General features: G+C 44.5%; 1 protein-coding gene across 8 annotated transcripts in view; it reads left to right on the top strand.

The window, feature by feature from the left end:
- Window positions 1-23,431, top strand: part of LOC117349929 (heterogeneous nuclear ribonucleoprotein C-like) — an 89,997-nt gene that overhangs the window by 44,208 nt on the left and 22,358 nt on the right. For 4 of the 8 annotated variants that reach the window (XM_033923666.1, XM_033923670.1, XM_033923669.1 and 1 more), the window contains 6 exons: window positions 3,811-3,886; window positions 4,352-4,399; window positions 13,424-13,587; window positions 13,761-13,874; window positions 14,608-14,738; window positions 22,051-22,364. In XM_033923666.1, the coding sequence (XP_033779557.1) occupies window positions 3,811-3,886; window positions 4,352-4,399; window positions 13,424-13,587; window positions 13,761-13,874; window positions 14,608-14,738; window positions 22,051-22,131 (614 nt within the window). In that variant the 3' untranslated portion in view covers window positions 22,132-22,364. Of the gene's footprint in view, window positions 1-3,810; window positions 3,887-4,351; window positions 4,400-13,423; window positions 13,588-13,760; window positions 13,875-14,607; window positions 14,739-22,050; window positions 22,365-23,431 lie in introns of those variants that run through there. The other 4 variants (XM_033923667.1, XM_033923668.1, XM_033923673.1 and 1 more) reach the window with 4 other exon arrangements.

Genomic DNA, 23,431 nt, shown 5'->3' with positions numbered 1-23,431 from the left:
CACTGAGATTGTGGTGGCAGCAGCAGCCTTGCGCAAGGAGGGCATTCTTGTAACCCCTATCTGGATGACTGGTTAATTTGTGCAGTGTCATTTAAAGAGAGCTCCCGGGTTACAACTCTGGTTGTGGAGTTTCTGCAGTCCCTGGGCTGGTTGGTCAACCTGTTCAAGAGCCGTTTGACTCCATCTCTGTGCTTGGAAATTTAGGGAGAGTGTTTCTTCCAGAAGCCAGTGTGTGCAAATTGCAGTCACATATTCGCTCCCTGATGGTTTGTCGTTGCCCTTGGGTGCAGGACTTTCTACAGGTGGACTTGGGCTCACATGTGCCCTTTTCAGTATGCGCTGCTTCTGCGATGGTCACCACAGATTCACGATCTGGACTATCCTCTTCAGGGGTTAGTTCATCTTAGCCTGTGCGGGTGGCTACAGTCTTCCAATCTGATCAGGGAGTTAGCCTAAATCAGCCCCAGTGCTTCTCACAGACGCCAATCTCCTCGGGGGGGGGGGGGGGGGGGCTTAATGTCTCAGTCGCTCGACTCAGGGCAGCTGGTTGTCAGTGGAGCTGTCCTGGTCGATCAGTGCTCTAGAGATCAGAGCCATTTGGCTAGCATTGGTGAAAATTACAGTCCTTGCTGGAAGGCAAGTCAGTTCAAATTCTCTCAGACAGTGTCACAGCAGTGGCCTATGTCAATCCTCAGGTGGGCACCAAGAGTCATCTAGTGTCGCAGGAGACCTCCTTCCTCATAGAATAGGCTGAGATGCATCTTCTGGACATCTCGGCCTCACACATTTCCGGAGTGGACAATGTCCAGGTGAACTTTCTCAGTCGTCATACTCTGGATCCCGGCAAGTGGTGTCTCTGGCTGGAGGCCTTCGAGTTGATTGTTAAGTCCTGGGGCCAGCCAATCAGGGACCTCATGGCCACGTGTGTAAACACCAAAGTTATGAGGTTCTTCAGTTGGCACAGGGATTGCCAGGCCGAGGGGCTGGACGCTGTGGTACAGGCTTAGCCGACAATGGGCCTGCTATGTTTTTCCACCATGGTCTCTGGTGGGCAGAGTTCTTCGGATTGCCTGACACACAGGCCATGTGATCCTGGTGGCTCTGGATTGGCCCAGACACCCGTGGTACACAGATCTGGTTCGGCTGCTCGTGGCAGATCTCTCCCGCTGCCCCTTTGCCTGTTTTTCTGTCTCTGGTTCCCATTCATATGTTCGATCTAGGTCCCTTTTGTCTTATGGCTTGGCTTTTGAAAGGGCTCGCCTAAGGAAGAAGGGATATTTGGATAAGGTGATCTCCGCTCTAATAGGGTATCGGAGACTTTCGACCTCTTGGGTTTATGTGCATGTTTGGCATCTCTTTGAGGTCTGGTGTTCCACACAGGGGGGGGGGGGGAGGTTGAGCCCTTTCACGCTGTTTTGCCTCGCAACTTGGAGTTATTGCAGGATGGTATGGAGTGCGGCCTTGCCTGGTCCTCTCTTAGAGTACAGATTGCCGTGATGTCTTCCTTTCACGGTCTTACATGGTCGGTGGTTGGCCTCTTCTCCGGATGTGATTAGATTCCTGAGAGCTGCAAAATTGCTCCGCCTGCCTGTTAGGCCGTTGGTTCCTGCCTGGGACCTCAATCTGGTTCTCTGTGCTTGTTAGTCCTCCGTTTGAGCCTCTTGGTTCCTGTACGTTGAAGGACCTTACTCTTAAGGTGGTCTTCCTGGTGTCCATTACTTATCCGAGATGTGTTTCAGAACTGCAGGCTTTCTCTTGTAGGCTGCTTTTCCTGGAGTTCTCTCGGGAGCAGGTCATGCTGCAGCCTATTCTCTCCTTTCTGCCGAAGGTGGTTTCGGCTTTTCATGTCATCCAGTCGGTCCTCCCAGTTTTGGGTGATCGGGAGGGGTCTTTGGAGCAGAGACAGTTACACAAATTGTATGTCTGTAGGGTCCTTCGTTCTTCTGTTCAGAGGACCCAGGAGTTCTGGAAATCGGATGTTTTTTGTCCTCAGCATGTTCTCATAAGTGGGACGGTGCTTCCAAGGCTACCATTTAACGATGTATCAAGGAAGCTATTGCTTTGGCATACCTTCTTCAAAAGAAGCCTGTTCAGGAATTTCTCAAAGCTCATTACACTCGAGGTCAGGCAGCTTTTTGGTCAGTTTTCTCTTTACCTTCAGTAGATCTCTGTAAAGCTGTGGTTTCGTCGTCTCTCCATTCCTTGGTGCGTCGAGACGCAGTGTTTGAGCGCGTTCTAGTGGCAGCCCTTTGGGGGTCCAACCCATGATGGGTACTGCTTTGGTACGTCCCATCCATTTCTGTGCTGGTCTGGAGGGACAATAAAGAAGGAGAAATTTGTTCCTTACCTGCTAATTTTTTTTTTTCTTTTAGTTTCTCCAGACCTGCACAGAGTCCCACCATGTCGTGGTGATCTGTGTTTTTTGCAAAGAGTACAGGGTTTTTTTCCCCCTTATGGTTGTTGGAGAAGTTATAAAAGCAGCGGCATTTGGTGTAGCTGGGAACTGGGATGTTTGGGGAAAGTTCTTGTTCTAATCAGTATTAACAGTGGTCCCCTCGGGCTAGGCTTATGTTTTATCTCCATGTGTGTGGAGTCAAATGCTCTGAATCAGCTTAGTTGATTTCTGCTTGGCTATTCGTAAAGACTGATTGTAAGAGGGACTGCACAGCCCATTTGTACTGATGCCAAAAGAAAGTGTCTTCACCTCTGGCAGAGGAGCGTAAACCCATCCATTTCTGTGACGGTCTGGAGGGACTAAAAGAGAGAAGAAAATTAGCAGATAAGGGCCTAATTTCTCCTGGCGCTATAAGGAAAAGGAAGAGCTTTTCTCGGCTCCAGTCTCCATGGTGGTAGCATTCCTCCAAGCTGACCATGACGTGAGACTCTCACAGTGGAGGTCTTAGAGTCCATGTAGCGAGACACTCGTTTTGGAGCTCGACCGCAGCATTGCGCTAACATCTCACCTATACCTAGCCAGATTCCTAAAAAAACCACTTCATATCGGGTCCCTGGCAACGCCTCCTTTCACTTCATGAGGTCTGAAACGTAGTCTTGCAGGGTCTGTCAGGCTCCATTTGAACCACGGAGGGAAGCGTCCTTGATGGATTTGACACTCCAATTTTTTCTGGTTGCCCTTACCTCAGCGCAGAGGTTCCCAAATTAACGGCCCTTTCTTGCAGAGAGCCCTTACTCAAATTTACAGAAGCTGGAGTCTCTTTGCGCACTCTTCCATCTTTTTGGTCAAAGGTTGTTTTGGCGTTCCTTATCAATCAGGAAGTCAGATTGCCAAAATGACACACCTATCTAATAGAAAAGATATTGATAAGGTAAGAGCCTAATATTTATTTAATCCGTACCGGAGGTTGAAATTTTGCAGAATACGGTTGATATCCCTTTATTTTGTGGTATAAATAATTCACAAACCCCACTTTGGTACTTTTTTATGTTCAGCAGGTCACATTTAGAGGAACAGTAATGGCTTAAGTTAATTTATTGTTGTATAATCAAAGAATAGTAGTGAAACTGATCACATTTCACAATTTGAGTACTAAGTGAAAAATTCTGATTAGACATGATGTAGACTCTGATGTCTTAAATGATTTTGTGTTGCCTTAAAAGGAAACCTTAATTTTGGTGTATGTTCAGAAGCTTTTGAATAATTCAGTAGGAATAGGAGAGGCAAAAATGAACTCTCCTTTAGCTTTAGGTTACTAAGTTTACCAGTCTGAAATGAGATGGTAGTCAGCACTGCTATCTAGCATGCCTGCACTTCACAGCAGATAGAAAATATCTTCATCCCTTTCCTTTCAGACATTAATCTGGCAGCTGAACCCAAAGTGAATCGCGGCAAGACAGGAGTAAAGAGGTCTGCAGCAGACATGTACGGGTGAGTTCCTGACCTATGTTCCCTCTAAGCTGAGCATGTGAGCAATTGATCGTATATTCTAGGAGTGTCGCTCACAAAATTACATTCAAATCTGGGAAATTGTTGGTTTTAAGAACTTGCTGCTCCCACGAAAACAATTTAACTTGTTGCTCAAATGAGCAAATATTTGCATGTATCTTGCCAATCCTTGGGGGGTGGAATATTGTCCCTGACCCACTATGTACACCATATTTCCTTACAGAGAATTATTTGCTCTCCCTACACAAATCTGCAGCGCGAGAGCATTCACAAGGCCATATGTCTTGTTCTCATGCTCTATGTTCAGTTCGATCTTTGTGTATCTGTACCATCTGCGTAGCTGTCCACTTTCCTTATGATATGCAAGTCCCTCAAGCCAGCTATATCTCTTGTGTAGTTGTTTCCTATATTACATTCCTCACACATTCTTTCTTTTTTTTTTTTCAGTTCTTCTTTTGACCTGGACTATGATTTTCAGCGGGATTATTATGAAAGGTATATTGTCTGCTTCAGTTCAAATCCTTTTATGGTAGTTCCATTTTGGGGAACATTTGCCTAGAAAGACAATTTAAATTCAATAAATTCAACTTTCTGTATGTCCCAGTCAGCCATTTCTGTTGCCTGTTGATTACTCTTGACACTGTCTTGTATCTTTCCACTTCTTTCCTATCCTGCAGAGACATGTGAAAAAATTAGGACACCCCATGAAATTTCAGTTCTTAAGAAATGTTCACATATCGATGTCAAATCTTATTTTTATCTCTGGAAAAGAAAGTGATGTAATTGCAGGTAAACACCAAAAGTTTTCCTTGATTTACTCATGAAATAAAAGATATCCACAAAAATGTGTATGCTTACTGAAGAATAAATTAGAACATGCTACACATTAATAGCTAGTGTTACCCCCTTTAGCTTTAATTTTCTTACAGATGATCACACATGTTCCTTGAGCACCCTCTAATACACGGTAGAATTCATAGTGGATTCTATGATGGTCTCACGTGTTCCTCGAGCACCCTCTAATACAATGTTCTTCAACCCACCGGTCCATGGACCAGTGCCGGTCCATAGAAATTTCCTGCTGGACCACAGGGCCAGCACGTGTATCGGGCACAAAACGGTGTTTTTCAAACGGTGCGATCGATGCGGCGTTATCTTTGAGCCAGCTCCCCCTTCCTAACTGATTGAGTGCACAAAGCCATGGGCAGTGGCTCCTAGGCATCCTGCGCCTGAACCAGAAGGCTTATATCTGACATTGCAACGTCAGAGGGAAGGCTTCCAGATGAGGCACAGGACGTGCAAGGTGCAATTAGTACTATTATGGGGGTGGGGTCTGGGGTGGAGATTGGGTAGAGATGGGCGGGGTCTGGCCCACGACTTAGCCCCGTGTTCTTCAACCGCCGGACCACGGACCGATGCCGGTGCACAGAATAATTCTTTTATTTCTGCCGGTCCATAGGTGTAAAAAGGTTGAAAAACACTGCTCTAATACACAGTAGAATTCATGGTGGATTCTATGATGGTAAGCTAACCAGGTCCTGCTGCAGCAAAACATCCCCAAACCATGGCACTTCCACGGTTGGTATGAGGTTCTTCTCCTGGAATGCTTTCTTTGATGTATGCCAAACGTCATCTTTTCTGATGTCGAATTAATTCAATTTTAGACTGTTCATAGAACACTATTCCAGAAGTCTACGTTCTCTCTTGCAAACTTCAGTCATGCTTTGATGTTTCTCTTAGCAAAGGTTTCCTCCTTGCACACCTCCCCATACAAGTTAATTAGTGCATTCTTTCTGATTGTAAAAGCATGCACTTTCACGTCAACAGTAGCAGGAGCCTGCTGTAGGTCCAGTGATATATTAGGGTTTTTGGAGACTTATTTTAGCATCTTGCGGTCTACTCTGGGGGTCAACTTGCTTGGACAGCCAGACCTGGGCATGTTGGCAATTTGGAAAGTTCTCCACTTGTACAATATTTTATCCCAGGACAAGCAGGCAGTATATTCTCGCATATGGGTGATGTCATCCACGAAGTCCTGATGCAGACGGTTGCAAAAAACATTTTTGCTTGAACTTTAGAAAGTGCACGACTGACCCATCGCGCATGTGTGAGTGCCTTCCTGCCTGATGCAGGGCGTGCGTCTCCTTAGTTCTCGTTTATCTGCGGAGCCATGAAGTCGTGTTCATAAGCTCTGCATTGTTTTTGTGCCTTCTCGCCGCAGAAATTCAAAGAATATCTTCTTTCTTTATTGTCAGCCATTTTTTATGGCGAGGCCTTGTCCTCAGCCTTCGGACTTTGATTTGGCTGAGGTGGTTTTTTCCTTCCATTGAAATTGAAAGGGGACAGGTTTAGAACAAACGCTAGGAAGTTCTTTTTTACCCAGAGGGTGGTGGACACATGGAACGCACTTCTGGAGGTTGTGATAAGCCAGAGCACACTACAGGGGTTCAAGGAAGGTTTAGATAGGTTCCTAAAGGATAGGGGGATTGAGGGGTACAGATAGAAGTAGAGGTAGGTTATAGGAATAGTCAGGGACCACTTCACAGGCCATAGGCCTGATGGGCCGCTGCGGGAACGGACCGCTGGGCGCGATGGACCTCTTGTCTGACCCAGTGGAGGCAACTTCTTATGTCCCATCAGTTAACCTTCTTCAAGAAGTGTAGGAGATGTTGGCACACGATTTCACTCACAGACCCCCATAAAGTGGTGCATCCAGTGCCTAGGGCCAGACCACTGTGTGGAGTCTTGTTCGTGCTGTGCCATGCTACAAAAATGGTCCATCAAAAACCGTCTACTACAACAAAAGCAGATTTTCGGTATATGGATGCTGCTTCGGTACCTCCAACACTGGCCAAACCTTCAATGTCCAAGGCATCGACATCGCCAGAGGTACCGGTGTCCAAGTCAGTGTCGCCGTCCCAGTCAGGTAAACCAGCCAAGATACCACCAGCTTCCCAGACATAAAAGTAAGTCAATTCGTACCAGCCAAACAGAGACCTCTGATGTGGCTCGCTTCCAAGTCTAGAGGTGCATTTTCCTCAATGTCTTCTTCACCAGAGCGAGCCATGGCACCAATTATACCGGCATCCACACCCCCCCAGGTATCGGTGCAGGCTTTTCAAGAGAAACTCAATGCTCTCTTAGTTTGGTAGCATGTTTCAAATGCTCACTCCTATGTCGGTTCCTCCTGTACCGGTCCAACCTGAGCAATCACCCCATGCCAAGTGAAGGTACCAAGGTTGCCCCAACAGTACCGCCTTGACAACACTGATGGTAGTCATCGAGCCATGCTTCTCGACACCAGTCTTCAAGGTATTGATCTGCTTCACCAAAGTGTCGCTCTTCTAGGGTACCGTTCAGCTTCTCCACAGCAGGTGCAAAAATGCCATCGTGCTTCTGGGTACAGGTCTAGTCCTTCTAGACATTCATCTCCATGACTTCATCTTCAAAATCTGGGAAACATGCTTCCAAATCCAAGCATCTCTCCCCTGCATTCTCAGTCAAGCGTAAGCGATCTACATCACCTGCTTTTTAACCCCGCTTCCGTTCCAAGAGCTGGTACCCATCTTCTTCCATGCCTGAGGATTCGGATCTTCATTTACAATCTACTCATGGGGTTTCACCGTCTCCACAGAGGCTTACGGTTCCCAAGCAGAGTGTTCTCCTTGTTCCACTTGTATATCTGGATTTTCCTTGTTTCACATTGTATATCTGGATTTTCAGAAGGCGTTTGACAAGGTTCCGCATGAACGACTACTTTGGAAAAGCAAGGTATGGAATCGAGGGTGAAATACATGGATTAAAAACTGGCTGGAGCATAGGAAACAGTGGGGGTAAATGGACAATACTCGGACTGGAAGAGCGTCGCCAGTGGGATGCCGCAGGGCTCGGTGCTTGGACCTGTGCTCTTCAACATCTTTATAAACGATCTGCAGATTAGTATGAGTGAGGTGATTAGATTTGCGGACGATACGAAGTTATTCAGAGTAGTGAAGACACAGGGGGATTGCGAAGATCTGCAACGCGACATAAGCTCAAGAAATGGGCATCAACATGGCAGATGAAATTCAATGTGGATAAGTGTAAAGTGATGCATGTAGGTAAAATAAATCTTATGTTGAATGCAGGATGTCTGGGGCGGTATTTGGAGAGACCTCCCAGGAAAGAGATTTGGGAGTTCTGATCGGCGAATAGGGCGAACAGAATGCTAGGAATGATGAAGAAGGGGATCACGAACAGAAGAAGGTTATCATGCTTATGTTCTTATGTTGCTGTACCGGGCCATGGTGCGCTCTCACCTAGAGTAATGCTTCCAGCACTGGTTGCCGTACATGAAGAAGGACACGGTACTACTCGAAAGGGTCCAGAGAAGAGCGACTAAGATGGTTAAGGGGCTGGAGGAGTTGCCGTACAGCGAAAGATTAGAGAAACTGGGCCTCTTCTCCCTCGAACAGAGGAGATTGAGAGGAAACATGATCGAAACATTCAAGGTACTGAAGGGAATAGACTTAGTAGATAAGGACAGGTTGTTCACCCTCTCCAAGGTAGGGAGAACGAGAGGGCACTCTCTAAAATTGAAAGGGGATAGATTCCGTATGAACATAAGGAAGTTCTTTACCCAGAGAGTGGTAGAGAACTGGAACGCTCATAGGGGAAAACACCTTCCAGGGATTCAAGACAAAGTTAGCAAGTTTCTGCCAAACCAGAATATACGCAGGGCTACTCTCAGGGCGCTGGTCTTTTGACCAGAGGACTGCTGCGTGAGCGGACTGCTGGGCACAATGGACCACTGGTCTGACCCAGCAGCGGAAATTCTTATGTTAACTTCTCAGCAGGAACCTTCACCATGAGAACCTGTCTCATTTACCCGGTTCATTAGGCAGATGGATAATGACCTTGCGATAAAAGATGGAGGCAGACTCTAAATATTCCAAGGAGTACACGGAGAAATTAGAAATCAAATATCCTCCTAAAGAACTGTTTAAGCTTCCTATGAATGGCATCCTGAAGCACACCTTTCGGAAGAATTTGGAAACCCCATACTCTGTGCCAGCAACCCCTAGGAAACTGAACTCTCAGTATAAAAAATTATTCCTTGTCCGGGTTTCGAGAAACCTCAGTTGTCTCACCAGACTGAAAAAGTCAGCCCCTTCTAAAGTGTACGCAACGGGACTTCCATAGCGTGAAGGTAGCTCAATAAGTTTGGAAGGCAGTTATATCAAAACTCTATGTTGGGGCATATCGTATTTGAAATACTGGATTAAGACTATGCCAAACTATTTCAAATGCTTGCCTTCATATTGTCTACCGGATTTCAAACATATGTACCTCTCTCTCACTCAGCTCCGGCAGCATCTGGTGCAATCTTCCTATGATGCTTTTGAGCTCTTGTACAGAATTTAAGCCATAGCTATAAGGAGACTGGCGTGGTTAAGAGTGGCAGATATGGACCCTAACCTCAAAGACCGGTTAGCCAACATTCCGTGCCTAGAGGATGAGCTTTTTGGGGACTCCATAGAAAGTGCAACCAAAAAGCTCTTTCAACATGAAAAATCTTTTAACTTGCTGTTGAGACAAAAATCTAAGTCTTCAGCCTCTAAAGTGTACAGACCATCTTCCTCCTACCAGAGACTTTGTCTTCCAAAGTCTGGCCCTTGTCTAGACCACCATAGAAAAAATGCCAGCAGCATCTTCAGAAGACTTGGACCCCTGCTGCTTCCAAGACAAATCAGCCTTTTTGACCGTCTCTTACTGAGCATAACTTCAGTCAAAATATCTGTCTCCCCTCTTCCTATCGGAGGTCGTCTCATCCATTTCTATCGTCGCTGGAAATTACTTCCCGACCTCTAGGTGCTCACGATCATACAAGAAGGTTATTTTCTTCATTTCCTTCACTTTCCCCCACCACCCACCAAGAGAGTTTCCTTCCAACCCTCTGCAGGCATCCCTTATTCTCCAGGAAGTCGAAATTCTGCTCGTTCTCAATGCTAGCAGAACACGGGGTTTTACTCCTGGTATTTCCATGTCCTGAAAAAGATGATTTTGGATCTCAGGGCTCTCAACAAATTTCTTGTCTGAAAAATTTTGGATTACATCTCTGGCGTCTTTGCATTCCCTTCTGGATCACAATGATTGGTTATACTCTCTGGATCTCAAGGAGGCTTACACTCACATTCCCATTCATCCAGCCTCTTGCAAGTGCCTCAGATTTCGGGTAGGGAATCAACATTATCAATACAAGGTGCTACCTTTCGGCCTGGCATCATCTCCCAGAGTTTTCATCAAGTGCCTGGTAGTTGTAGCAGCAGCTTTACGAAGTCACAGACTCCAGGTTTTTCCATATCTGGACGATTGGCTCATCAAAGACCCTATGTCAAGGGGTTACTGTAGCGACACAACAAACTCTTTTGTTCCTGCAAAATTTGGAATTCGAAATCAACTTTTCCAAATCTCAAGTACAGTTCTCTCAGACTCTTCAATTTATTGGAGCTCTTCTAGACACTGTGCAACTCGGAGCATTTCTTCCCTAACAGTGTCAGGATACTCTTGTACAACTTTGCCAATGAGTGTCCACCCTTACTTCACTCTCAGCGAGACACCATGATGGTTCTCCTAAGTCATATGGCCTCTACAGTTCACGTGACTCCTTTTGCCAGACTTCACCTAAGGATTCCTCAGTGGACCTTGGCTTCTCAGTGGTCACAGGCTTTCAACCCACTCTCCCAGCACATTACAGTGACATCTTTTCTAAGGCAATCTCTTCAATGGTTGATGCTGTTTCCAATCTTTCCAGAGGTTTGCTGTTTCAAACGCCCCCTCACCAGAAGGTTCTTGCAACAGATTCCTCGACCTACGCTTGGGGGGCTCACCCAGATGATCTCCGTACTCAAGGGCATTGGTCCACCACAGATAGTCAAAATCGCATAAATCTGTCGGAGCTCAGAGCGATCTTCAATGCTCTCAGGGCTTTTCAGCATCTTCAATATCAAGCCATGCTCATTCGTGCAATCAAGTAGCCATGTACTATGTGAACAAGCAGAGAGGAACAGGATCCTTTCTCCTTTGCCAGGAAGCTCAGAAGATTTGGAATTGGGCAATCCCTCAACATTTTTAAGAGAGCTGTCTATATTCATGGAGAGAAAAATTCACTGGTGGACAAATTAAGTAGCATCCTGCACGAATGAACGTTCAATTCAGCGACTCTCCATCAAATTTTTTCTCAATGGGGAACTCCTGAAGCAGACATTTTTGCATCTCTCCACAACACGCTGCCCCAGTTCTGACCCAGACTCTACTCTCCTCATCGCCTGGAAGCAGATGCTTTTCTCCTGGACTGGATGAACAAATTCCTCTATGCGTTCCCTCCATTTCCATTTATTCTCAAGACACTTGTCAAACTCAAGAGGGGATCTGCCACCATGATTCACAGTGGCCCAGACAACCTTGGTTCTCCCTTCTGCTTCAACTCAGCAGCAGAGAACCATTTCTAAATATTTCTGTCTCTGCTTACACAGAGTCACGATTCTCCTTCATCCCAACCTGCAGTCTTTACATCTGACAGCTTGATACCTTTCGGCATAACTTCAAACCTTCAGTTTTCACAATCTGTCAGACATTTTAGATGCTTCCAGAAAGCCCGCCACAAGACAATATTACAAGTTTATTTAAAATTTCTTATACCGCCCAATCGGCCTTCCTAGGCGGTGTACAAATTCATAAAAACATAAAACAAACTTTAGCTAAAATAAAAGTTTTAAGCTGACATTACGTCACCAAACTAACTTAATAACTTTTGAAGACTTTTAAAAACAAAGACAAAACGGGAACAAAAAGTAAAAAGGCAAGATCTACAATAGTCAAAGTAAAAGAGAACTAAGGAAAAAATAATAGGAGGGGCTTCAACCAGAAGTGGACTAGGTTTTCTGCTTGGTGCGATCTTCATCACCAGGAGCCCTCAGTCTACCTCCTTGTTTTCAGTTCTGGATTATCTGTTTCATTTATCATCTTCAGTTCTGGCTCAAATCCACCTCTGTTATACATCTCAACCATTAGATGGAAAATCTCTTTCTGCTCATGCTGTGGTTTTCAGATTTATGAAAGGTCTTTTCAATGCCAAACCACCTCCAGTGGTTTGGGATCTCAACGTCGTACTTGCTAAGTTAATGAAACCTCCATTTGAACCAATGTCGACGGCTCATCTTAAATATCTCGCTTGGAAGGTAGTCTTCCTTATCTCTCATTTCTGCTCGCAGAGTCAGTGAGCTACAAGCTTTGGTAGCAGACCCACCATTTACAGTATTCCAAAATTCTTACCCAGGTTATTAAAGATTTTCATCTCAGTCAATCCATTGTACTTCCAGTGTTTTTTTCCCAAACCTCATTCTCATCCTGGAGAAACAGCTCTTCATACTTTGGACTGCAAGCGTGCTTTGGCCTACTATTTGCAAAGGACTAAATTGCATAGATCTTCTCCTCAACTTTTTGTCTCCTTTGATCCAAACAAGTTGGAACATCCAGTTTCCAAGCTGACAATTTCCAACTGGTTGGCTGCTTGCATCTCATTTTGTTATGCTCAGGCTGTGGGCTGTAACGTGACCCTCCAGTTGCAGCCCAAAGTTAAGAGCTATGGCAGCTTCAGTAGCTTTCCTATTGAGGAAATCTGTAAAGCTGCTACTTGGTCCTCAGTTCATATCTTCACTTCTCATTACTGTCTGGAATCCTATTCCAGACAGAATGGCCACTTTGGCCAAGCTGTATTACAAAATTTATTTTCTTAAACACCAACACTCCTACCATCCCATTCTGGTTAGCTTGGAGGTCACTCATGTGAGAATATCTGCCTATTGTCCCTGGATAATACCTATTACGTTAAGTAACTGTGCTTTCCGGACCGTGGAATAGCTAATGTCAAAATTCTTTCGAGATCTCTTTAAATTCCTTACCAGACTTATAAGATGCTACAATCTTCTTTCTGAAGGCCTCAGACAGCTCTTTTGATCTCACATTGGTGTTCTCTCACCGCAGCAGTCTTGAGCACACCAAGTTAAATATCTGATGTTTAAGTAGGGCAAACTTCCTTCAAAATGCTGAGTAACAATGTTCTAATCATGTGCACCTGTGTTTGATTTGAGCCACTTTAACCGCGAGGGCGGAATATAAATCTCTAATGTAATGTAACATATGTGGGGGTGTCCTAATTCCTCAGAATTTATTTTTTTTGTGGATATCTTGTTTCATGAGTAAATCAAAGAAATTTTTTGTTGTTTACCTGCAATTACATCACTTTCTTTTCCACAGATGATAAACGATTTGACATTGATAAGTGAACATTTCTTAAGAAAGAACTGACTATTTCATGGGGTGTCCTAATTTTTTCACATGACTGTCCTTCCTATACTGCTGCTTAGCCCTTCAGAAATTGTTGTTCACATATTGTTCTAGGCTTTGAGAATGATACTGTTCGCTCTCCTTCTGCTCTTTCTCTTCCCCTCTCCCAACCACCACCTGCTCTCTTTTGAGGATGTACAGCTACCCAGCAGCACGTGTGCCTCCACCTCCTGCTATTGCACGAGCTGTGGTGCCATCAAAGCGCCAGCGAGTGTCGGGGAACACCTCCCGTCGGGGTAAGAGCGGTTTCAACTCTAAGAGCAGCCAGAGAGGATCCTCCTCAAAGTCCGGGAAATGTGAGTATATATACAATACATGTAAGTAACACAGCAGAGAAGAATGAGGATGTATATAGACAGTTGAGTACTGATACAGATAATGCATTTTTGATCTCGTATTACATTATCAAAGAATATTTGTGTAGAAGGCCCTTGAAATATTTCACTTCCTCTCCTCTCTCATTTTTCAGTGAAAGGTGATGACCTGCAGACCATCAAAAAGGAGTTGAGCCAAATCAAGCAGAAAGTGGATTCTCTATTGGATAGCCTAGAGAGGATCGACAGGGAGCAGAGCAAACAATCAGGTAGACTGTCTTACTGTGCTGTGACTGAAGAAGGCAGAAGTGGGCAGCTAAAAGATTCAATGCTGTCTGGTAGCACAGATAATTAAGAATTATCTTTAAAAGAACAGGAGAAGAAAACATTATCATGAAGCCTTTGTATAAGCCCATAAGTTCTGAGTGCCCCATTTTAAAAAAGGATATAGCAGAACTAGAAAAGTTCAGAGAAGGGTAACAAAGATTATAAAGAAGATGCCCTTATAAAGAAATGAGAAGGGGATATGAATGTTTATAAAATCAAGTGTGGGGTTCAAGGATAAATTAGGGAGTAATTGTCTAACTTTGCTTGAGGACACTCCATGAACCTAACAAGCAGCCGACAGAATCAAATCATAAGAGGTTTGGGGTTTGTTTTTTCTTCATGTGGCTCACAGTTAAAGTGGAATCTGTTGCTAGAGAAAGCACTTGGTTTAAATAGGCAGCTTTATGGCTTGCTTGCTTGCTATGTGTTGCATAAACACAACCAAACTGATGGCCTAAGTGACTGGTGTTCCTTTCTCCTGTCCTTGGTGAGCCCTCGGCTACCACTTACGCAGTCGCTTTTTCCTCCCTCCCTGGCATTTAAGCAGTTCACTTAAGAATCTCTTTATAAAGAAACATTAATGCCAATCTTCTACATCACAGCCAAGCCATGTGACCAGTGTATGGAAGTAGATATGCCTGAATTTCTCTCTGAGCTCCAATACTGTCCCTGCAGAGATGAAGACAGATGATGAGCAGTCAGGAAAGAAGGAGGAGACGCATATGAAGATGCAGTCTGAGGAGGGTGTGGACTCTGGTGAGGAGGGAGACTTGATGGATGACGACGAGGAGCAGGGTGTAGAAACGGTAAGGTTCTGTAGGGAAAATGAAGGACCACCTACTCGTACCACTTGCACTATTCAATATGTATTTTGTATGCTTTTGCATACATTGCCTCTGGAATACAGTACTTTGAGAGGATTGTTATATAAACACTTAGTTTATGTGGATCAGATAGATAGTAGAGCCAGATTTTGTTAAAATCACTTGGTTCAGCCTGACCGGGTGCTCTTCTGTTGGCAGGCCAAGACCAGTGCACAGCAGTATCTGTTTTCTGCTTCAAGTTCATCTTTAAGCACGCCCCCATGTGGTTACTTGCTTTGGTCTCGGTGTAGATTTTAGACAAGTAAGACTATGTGGCATAGCAAACCAAAAAATATTTGGGGATCTCAAAGCTGAGAATTGAATTTTAGGGTGGAAAATAGATTTGGAGCAGGGAGTAGAAAGCAAGTATCATTGGCTGGATTTTTCAGCCTTAACTCAGATCTTTTGTCTTGGAGCCATCTTTAGAAGTTACTCCACAGAGGAAAGAAGTGACCCAGTAGAGTTGAGCTGTACCTGAGTAAAATACATGAAAGTGAAGCCAGTGCTTGTATATCAAAATTCTATTTTCCAAAGTAGTACAGACTGGGTGGGTCAGTTGGTCTTTTTTCATCACTTACTCTAACCAGCAAGGGTAGATCTAATTCTTCAATTCTGAAAAAGAAAGATCCCAGGACAAGCAGGCAGCATATTCTCACATATGGGGTGACGTCATCCACAGAGCCCAGTATGGTCAGCATGAAAGTGTACTGTCATCTTAAGTTTTAAGAAACTGCTCGTGTCTGTGCGAGTGCCTTCCCACCCGATGCCCACTTGCAGTACCTCAGTTCTTCATTTTCTGCGGAGCGAAAAAGTCTTTTTTAGACTGACTTTGTCAATCATTGCTGCTTTCACGTGTTTTCTCTTCTTTTTCTTTTATTTAGCTAAAAAAACCTTTTATTTTGTTTTAGTCATCGGGCTTTAGCCCTTTAGTTCTTTCCTCGGCGAGTTTATTTTTCATTATTGAGTTCAATCTCGCCAATTAGATTTTCCCCATGTCCAAACCTGCAATGGGGTTTAAAAAGTGCAATAGGGGTCAGTGGCCTATTTCAATTACTGATCATCATAGTTAGTGTATTCAATGTTTAAGTCCTGACCACTGAAAAGAATCTTGTATTTGGTGTTCCACCCTGAAAATGCTCCATTTAAAGCCCATCAGATTCATCAGGAAAAGCTGTTTGGCTCGAGCATAGCCTGGATTTCGGAGCCATCGTTATAGATACCTTCTACATTGGCGTCGGGGACTCTCTTCACCGAAAAGATCCACTTCTAAGGATTCTACTTTCAACAAGTGTCAAAGGTCTCTACAGCATTGAGTCTCTCAATGCAGGCCACTCATTGATACCATTGTTCTACATCACAGGTTGTCTCCCCTTCTAGGTGTGCAGCCTCATCGAGGCCACCCTCTCGGAGACAACCTGCTGCACCCAAGGTATTGGCTGATGAGCCTTCAGTACCGGTGCATGCAGCTCCACAGCTGTCGCAGGCCTTGACAGCATCGAGTTCCTTGATGCGGGCCACATGTCTATGACATCGTTCTGTGGATCTTCCAGGTTTCTCTTCTATATGGTGTGCATCCCCTTTGAGGTCACTCTTCAACGGTACCACCGGCTGAGCCATCAGTACTGGTGCAGTATTTCCGCAGAAGCTTGACGATTTATTCCACAGGGAGATTGCTACGGTTTTAAAATCACATTGTATGCGTCTCCTGCATCTCCTGCAATCATCTCCCTCGGTACCGGGCCCGCCAGAACATAACACCTCGAGACCCGCAGTACCGATACCATCGATCCATCACAGCACTGAAATACTGCTCAAGGATCTCTTCTAAGGTGTCATTCTTTTCCATCCCTACACAGATATCCCTCCAAGCATGAATCTTCTACAAGTTCTACATCTTCTAAACGATCTTCGAGGCATCGAATGGCTACTACACAGTGTATGACTTCCTTCCATGGATCATTCCAAATCAAGACATCCGAGTTCCTCATCGCGATGACATCTGTTTTGAAGCAAAAGAGGGACCTTCATTGGGACTCCTCAGACCAGTCCAGGAAGCGTCGCAGGGCTTCTTATAGATGTCCTTTTCCAGGTTTTTTTTTTAATTCCACTGAGTATGGGATTTCTTTTTCTGATCCTGAATCTTTTGATCCCACACTTCTCACCAACAGTTCGTCGTCCAAGGGATTTGCTTTTCCTGCCTGCATTAATCAGTTCTGCAAAGACTTACCAGTTAACAATGGAGGCTGATATATCATCTCCTGCATTTTCTGGATGTTTTACATTTTCAAATCTTATGTTCTAAGAATTGGGAAATGCCTTTATCGATCAAGACTGCTCCAAGTCATCTAGATTCCCTTTACAAACTTTTTTCATCTCCAGGATTTAATAGTTCGCAGCTTCCACATCATTCACTATTAGTGGAATCAACCCTTAAAAAGTACTTTGCTATCAGGGTGTGTGTTTCAGTGCATCCTGGTCGTGAGAGCCATACTATGGACGCTTTTTGGCCATCTCCTTTATAAAAATTCTATGGTATTGAACAGAGTTCTTAATTATTCTTTCTACATATCTCGGTATCTCCAACATCACGTGCGGTGGTTGTCTGGATTTGTGCAATATGTTCCATCGGAGCACCTTTCAGATTATCAACACACTATTCAATCCCTTTCACAGACTGCAAGATATCATCCAAAATCATTATCGGATGCTTTTCAAATATCATCTTGAGCATCTGCTCCGTGGGTAGCAATGAGACACCTGGCTTGGCTCAAGCTTTTTGATAGGGATAACTATGTCCAGAATAGACTGGCTAACATTCCGTGCCTGGGGTGGGAGTTTTTTGGTGATGCTGTTGAAGTGGCTGCTCAAAATTTGGTTCAGCATACACAGACTTGGACTACTCTGAATAATACAAAGTCTAGGTTTCCTTCGTCGAAGCGCATCTTCTAAACAAACTCCTTCACATTGGAGACCATTCTCTTCTACACCACCTGCTTTTGGGCAACCGCCACAATTGCAGCAAGAGTTGGATGACCTCACCCTGCATCAATGGCACACCCTAACTCATAGAATATTGATGGGTAGTTGTGCTATTGCTTTTTCTAGCATTACTTCACTTTGAGACTTATCACTCGGTGGGGTTTTCTCAGTCCTTATTGGTAGTTACTGTATTCAAGCACTGTTTCTATTTCATTTTCGTATACATGGGAAATTCTCCATACTATGATGTGCATCTCACACTGTAGCTCTGTCAATTTGGACTCCTTCCCTTGTTTTGGGCACAGTCACCGAAAATTATTCTGCATCAGTATTCCACTATAAGGTGTAGGATCTGCAAGGTGGTTGGTATTTCCTGCACTTCCATTACATTGTAGAGGACAATAGAAGATGGAGCCAGTGAGCAATATTTCTGGCCCACTAATATCCCTTTCCGGGCTTTGCTTAACCTTCCCAGCAAAGTCAACCTGGCTTCTTTTATTGAGGCATGCCTTCCACTGTACCATCAAGGCCTCTGCACAACATCCAGAATGCTGCCATGTACTGAGACACTTTCCCTATGGTTATGGAACATTCTTTACCAAATCCATTTACTCTTTATTTTCATTTAGAGGTCCCTGGAGGTTTGGGAGTGGCTGTAGGGGAGGTGGAGGCCACGAAATCCTTTTTAAGGATTTTTTTTTTTCTTTTGCACAAGTCTCTGGACTGAAAGTTTCTTGTACTCAGTCTAAACGTAGATGTTTGTGCTTTCAAATGTCAGTACGTTCCTTCCAAGCCTGTTCCTGCTTGGCATTCCATCTCATCTCCTCCTAGTATACTAGGCCACTCCTATTGTGTTGTGTTTTCTATACATCACAGGAGGTTCTTGGACTCCTTGTCAAGTGATCCAGCAGATTTTGACCTTGGAACTTGTCACATGTTCCTCTTTCTGTTTCCCTTTGCAATCCATTTATCATTCTATTCTAGACAATACTCTACTCATCGTTTAGCACTGGAGGGCTTTTTTCTTGATTGGACCGACAATCTCTATGTTACCAATTCCTCCTCTTCTCAATATGCTTAAGCAGGAATAGGTCTCTGCTTCTTACAGTCCTTCGAGAGCCTGGACAACTGTGGTTCTACCGTTTACTTCACCTCCAGGTCAAAGATCCAGTAATCGTACAGACTTTTCCTTCACTTCTCATTCAGAGTCAAGGGTCTTGTTTACATCCTAATCTACATTCATTAAACTTGACAGATTGGTACCTCTCAAAATATCCTCACCAATCTCTACTTTTCTGACCCTGTCTGTGTCATTTCAATATATCCAGGGAACCACCTAGGCAGCACTGCTACCACCAGCAGTAGACATGGGTTTCAGCATGGTCTTCTCTTCATCACGATGATTCATCCTCTCACATATCTTCAGAGTTGGAATATATTCTCCAATTATCTAGCTTAGGTCTTCCAACCGCTTCAGACAGAGTTCACTTTAGTGTTCTGTAGTGCTGCCAGATTCGCATCGATTCATAAATTCACTTTGGTGAACCAATTCGATCCGATGCGTTTTCTAAAAAAAATCAGGCTCGCTGATTCAGTGACCAGTCCTTTTCCCCATACCTTCGGGCCTCCTAAAGTAGGAGCAGCAGCACTCTGGCAGCAGCCATCCTGTCCTAAGAGCTTCCTTTTGCTGGCCGCTGCTGCTTCTGCTTAAGGGGGAGGGTCAGTCAGGAAGTGCTGCATAGGTGCCAGCGCTGGGTACCCTTGGCTGTGTGGATTTAGGGGGGCCCCCAGAGGCCTGCGTTTTTTCCCCTTCTTTCTAGCGTCCTCTGGCCTCCCGGTCTCACCTTCAAATCTAATTACGGCAGCCTGCAGAGGATCACAGGTGCTGTAGCGATCCTAGCAGGCCGCCGTCGGCCTCCGCAGCACATTCCCTCTGCCGCAGTCCCGCCTGACACCTGTAACCATGAGAACTATTTCCGAATGACTTGCGGCCTATATTTCTTTCTGCTATGCTTAGTTTGGGCTGCAACTCGGTGGTCGTGTAACAGCACATAAAGTCTAAGCTAGGACAGCTTCAGTTGCATTTTTGAGTTCCACTTCCATTGATGGAATCTGCAGAGCAGCCACTTGGTTCTCAGCTCTCATGTTTCCCTCACTACTGTCTGGAATACTTTCCAGATGAGATGATCACTTCGGCCAAGCAGTATTACAAAATTTGATCTCTTAATGGCCAACTCTCCCTCCATCCCATTACAGTAAGATAGGGAGTCCCATATGTGAGAATATGCTGCCTGCTTGTCCTGGGATAAAGCACAGTTATATACCGTAACAGGTGTTATCCAGGGACAGCAAGCAGATATTCTCACATCCCTCCCCTAGTTGGCTTCTTAGCTTATTTACGGAACTGAGGTACCATGAGTGGGCAGTAGACAGGAAGGCACTCACAAAGTTTCTTAAAACTTAGTGACAGTACACTTCTCCCTCCGTATTTGTGGTTTCGATTATTCATGGTTTTTAGCTTGCTGGCTCCTCCCCCCCCCCCCCCCGCCCCCCCCAAATTACATCAGCTTGCATAGAGAAATCACCGATTCCAAAGATTTACAGCAAAAAATTGCTGATTCTCAGCACTTTCTTCACCGTGTTTTGCTTCTCCTTCAGGAACAGGCCAGGTCTCCCACCATGTTGTTCGTGGTTTCACCATATTCACAATGGTTTGTAATAGAAAACAGCGAACAACATATGAAAAAGTTATTTGTGGGTTTTCTGTATTTGCGGTTCTGTTCTGGGCTCGGTAGATGATGTCACCCATATGTGAGAATATCTGCCTGCTGTCCCTGGATAACACCTGTTATGGTAAGTAACTGCTTTTTAATAAGAGAAGGCAGTGCAACAGGGATCTCTCCAGTAAGCAGATGGCAGCAGTGGGCCATTATGTGCTGGTCTTGGCCTATCAACAAGAGAAAATTTTACCAGTCTGAACTGATATGGAGATGTGAGAAAATATGTTGGGAAGAGAATATGTGACTTGGTCAGAGGTATGCATTATGGCAGCAAGGTGCTTAGAATAATCCTATGGATGCGCAAAAGGATCTGATCAAAATGTGAAAAACTTTTTGTCAGAGCAAATTAAGCATCTGATGCAGTTAGTGAGCTAGCTTTAGGGCACATCGCATTAGGTGTTACCTATTACATAGGTATCTAATTGAGCAGCATGCTTTAGGCACATGGTTTCCCTACTAAATAGCTGACTTTTGACTGCCCAGTCTGTTGTTCAGAGGGTTTTAGATTTCCTGTACTGTTTTCAGAATGTCTAGATGTCTGATGTACCTAAGTACGATTGCTTACCCAAGTAGTTGGTTCCTATTCGTGTAGTTGGTCCATGAATAATGTAGTTTGGCGGCATAGCTGTATGAACCAATGACATCTTCGTCCAATTGAAGTAATGTGTGGCACTGCCTGGTATGGTTTCTCCTGGGGGAACTGACAAAGGCAGGACCAGGTTTCAAGTGCAGTGTGTGCATAGGCAAGAAGAGGGAGATGTAACCCTCATAAGCCCACCCCGCCAATCCTGTCTATCTTCTTCACCTTTGCCACTTATCCTGTATATTTATTCACTCCTAAGCGGCAGTGGCAGAAATTCTGATAGCAGATTTCAGCACATGTTACTAAGATGCCTGGGTAGTGCCTATGAGCTGAATTATTCTGTCATAGTTCCTACCACTACTGCTTGAGATTAGTCACCATACAGAACAGTGGCACTGTGCCCTCAGGTCCATAATAAGGTATGGTGGTAGTGGCAATATTCTGTGCCCATCAGAATTGAGCACAGGGGGTAGTTGTCTATACCTAAGTAAGGGTAGATTGGTCATACTTTAATATTGTACTTGCAAGGTGGCGAGTGACAAGGGAAAAATGTTCAGCAAGGGACATAGCTATGATTTTTAGCATGTACATTATTCCTTTCCTTCTATGAGTGTGTAAAATGTTAGCTATGAATTAGCCAGGAAAAAGAGTCTTGGTAAGATTAGATGGAAGAGCAGGAGAGAGAGCATAGACATGCTTTTAGGAATGCAGCTATAGTAACAAACTAAATAGTTTTAACACTTTCCTCCCCATGTCTCTCTCCCCTTCCTTTTCTCTTGCTTTCACTTTTCATCTGCCTGTCTCACTTGCTTTCTTGCAATCTCCCTTCTGTCCATCTGCCTCCCTTCCCTTGTCTGTGTCTTTTCATCCTCTCCCCATGGTTTGGCTCATCGCCTACCTGCCTCTCTCACAGCCGGAGGCCAGAAAGGACGATAAGGAAGCGGAGGAAGGCGAGGACGACGGGGACAGCGCCAATGGAGAAGACGACTGTTAGGAGCTTTGTTGGAGCTCAGCGGCCCCCCTCCTCCCCTCCCTTCCCAGCGCGCCCCAAGAGATCATCTGGCAACAGTCCTCCTCGCCATTCTCCTTCCCTTTCCACGTCTCGTGTGCTCGTTGCCCCACGTCAGCTAGCGCCTTTCTCTCAATAGTTTGTTTGCATCCATTGTAATTTTCCTTTCTTCATTTTGATACCTCTTTGAGACTTAATAAAAGGATGTATGGTTTTTAGTTTGGCTGTTTTTCTGTGCAGTTATCTTTCCAGTAACAGGGAAGTGTTCCTGGGCTCCCCAGTACACTCCCAGGGTCTTCTGAATGTGGAAAAGCTGCCTTCCCTCTGTCACTATGGGGCCATGGATGACTCCTTTTCTATCTGGAAGTACTGATCCAGCTAGATGTTAAGTGACACTTTCTCTGAAGCAGTATTGACCATGTGACCCAGTATAGTGCTATAGGCACTCGTATTTGAAGTTTCTGTGCAAATGACTGGTTACCCTGACTATCCTTCATTGGCCAGGCATTTAGTCTTGATTTCTATTATTTTCCAATTTAGAACAAAAACAGCAGACTTCAGTTTTTCTTGATGTACATAGTAAAGAGGTTCATCACCAAAGTTAATGACTTCAGAGGTGTCATGTTTTTACCATATGCAGACAATTTCCTTGGAAAGCTCTGGTCCGTATGTGTTAGATGTCACAGGAAGTAGAACAAGTCATGCGCACCTATAATGATGGCTTTAATAGCCATAGCATTAAAAGTAGTCACATGTCAAACTTCCCTGTTCCAGACTGCTGCATCTTGTACTCCTTTGTTTGGCTACTTAAAAAAAAAAAATCTTACTTGAAATCGTTCTAGAATTCTCTATTCGGTGCACTTAAGCTTTAACAGCACAACAGCTTTTGTTTCAGTTCCTACTAGAACCTAAAATAAAATTGAAACCATAGAATATTTTGTAATTCAGTCATTCAGAAATACTAGCGAGATACATACACACAAAACTCAAAGAAAAGCCATCCAAGCAGCCTAAAGGTCTTGTCATTCCCAAGATTTTGAGTTCAGATAAGTGTCAGAAATGGCAAAGAATGGAGCTCTCTTCCTACCATTCACAGAAATAAAGGTCGGCAAACAGGTGAGACTCTATTGGACCAACTTTTGAGAGCTGTAGTGTTTGAAGAGGTCCACATGTCCCAAATTACAAGTAAGTTATAAGTTATATTATCCCAGGACAAGCAGGCAGCATATTCTCTACATGTGGGTGACGTCATCAATAGAGCCCCGAGCGGACAGTCTCGCAGGCA

The sequence above is a fragment of the Geotrypetes seraphini genome, chromosome 16, assembly GCF_902459505.1.
Source record: "Geotrypetes seraphini chromosome 16, aGeoSer1.1, whole genome shotgun sequence".
Taxonomy (NCBI): domain Eukaryota; kingdom Metazoa; phylum Chordata; class Amphibia; order Gymnophiona; family Dermophiidae; genus Geotrypetes; species Geotrypetes seraphini.
The sequence above is the reverse complement of the archived record's forward strand: the minus strand, read 5'-3'. Positions and strand labels throughout refer to the sequence as shown.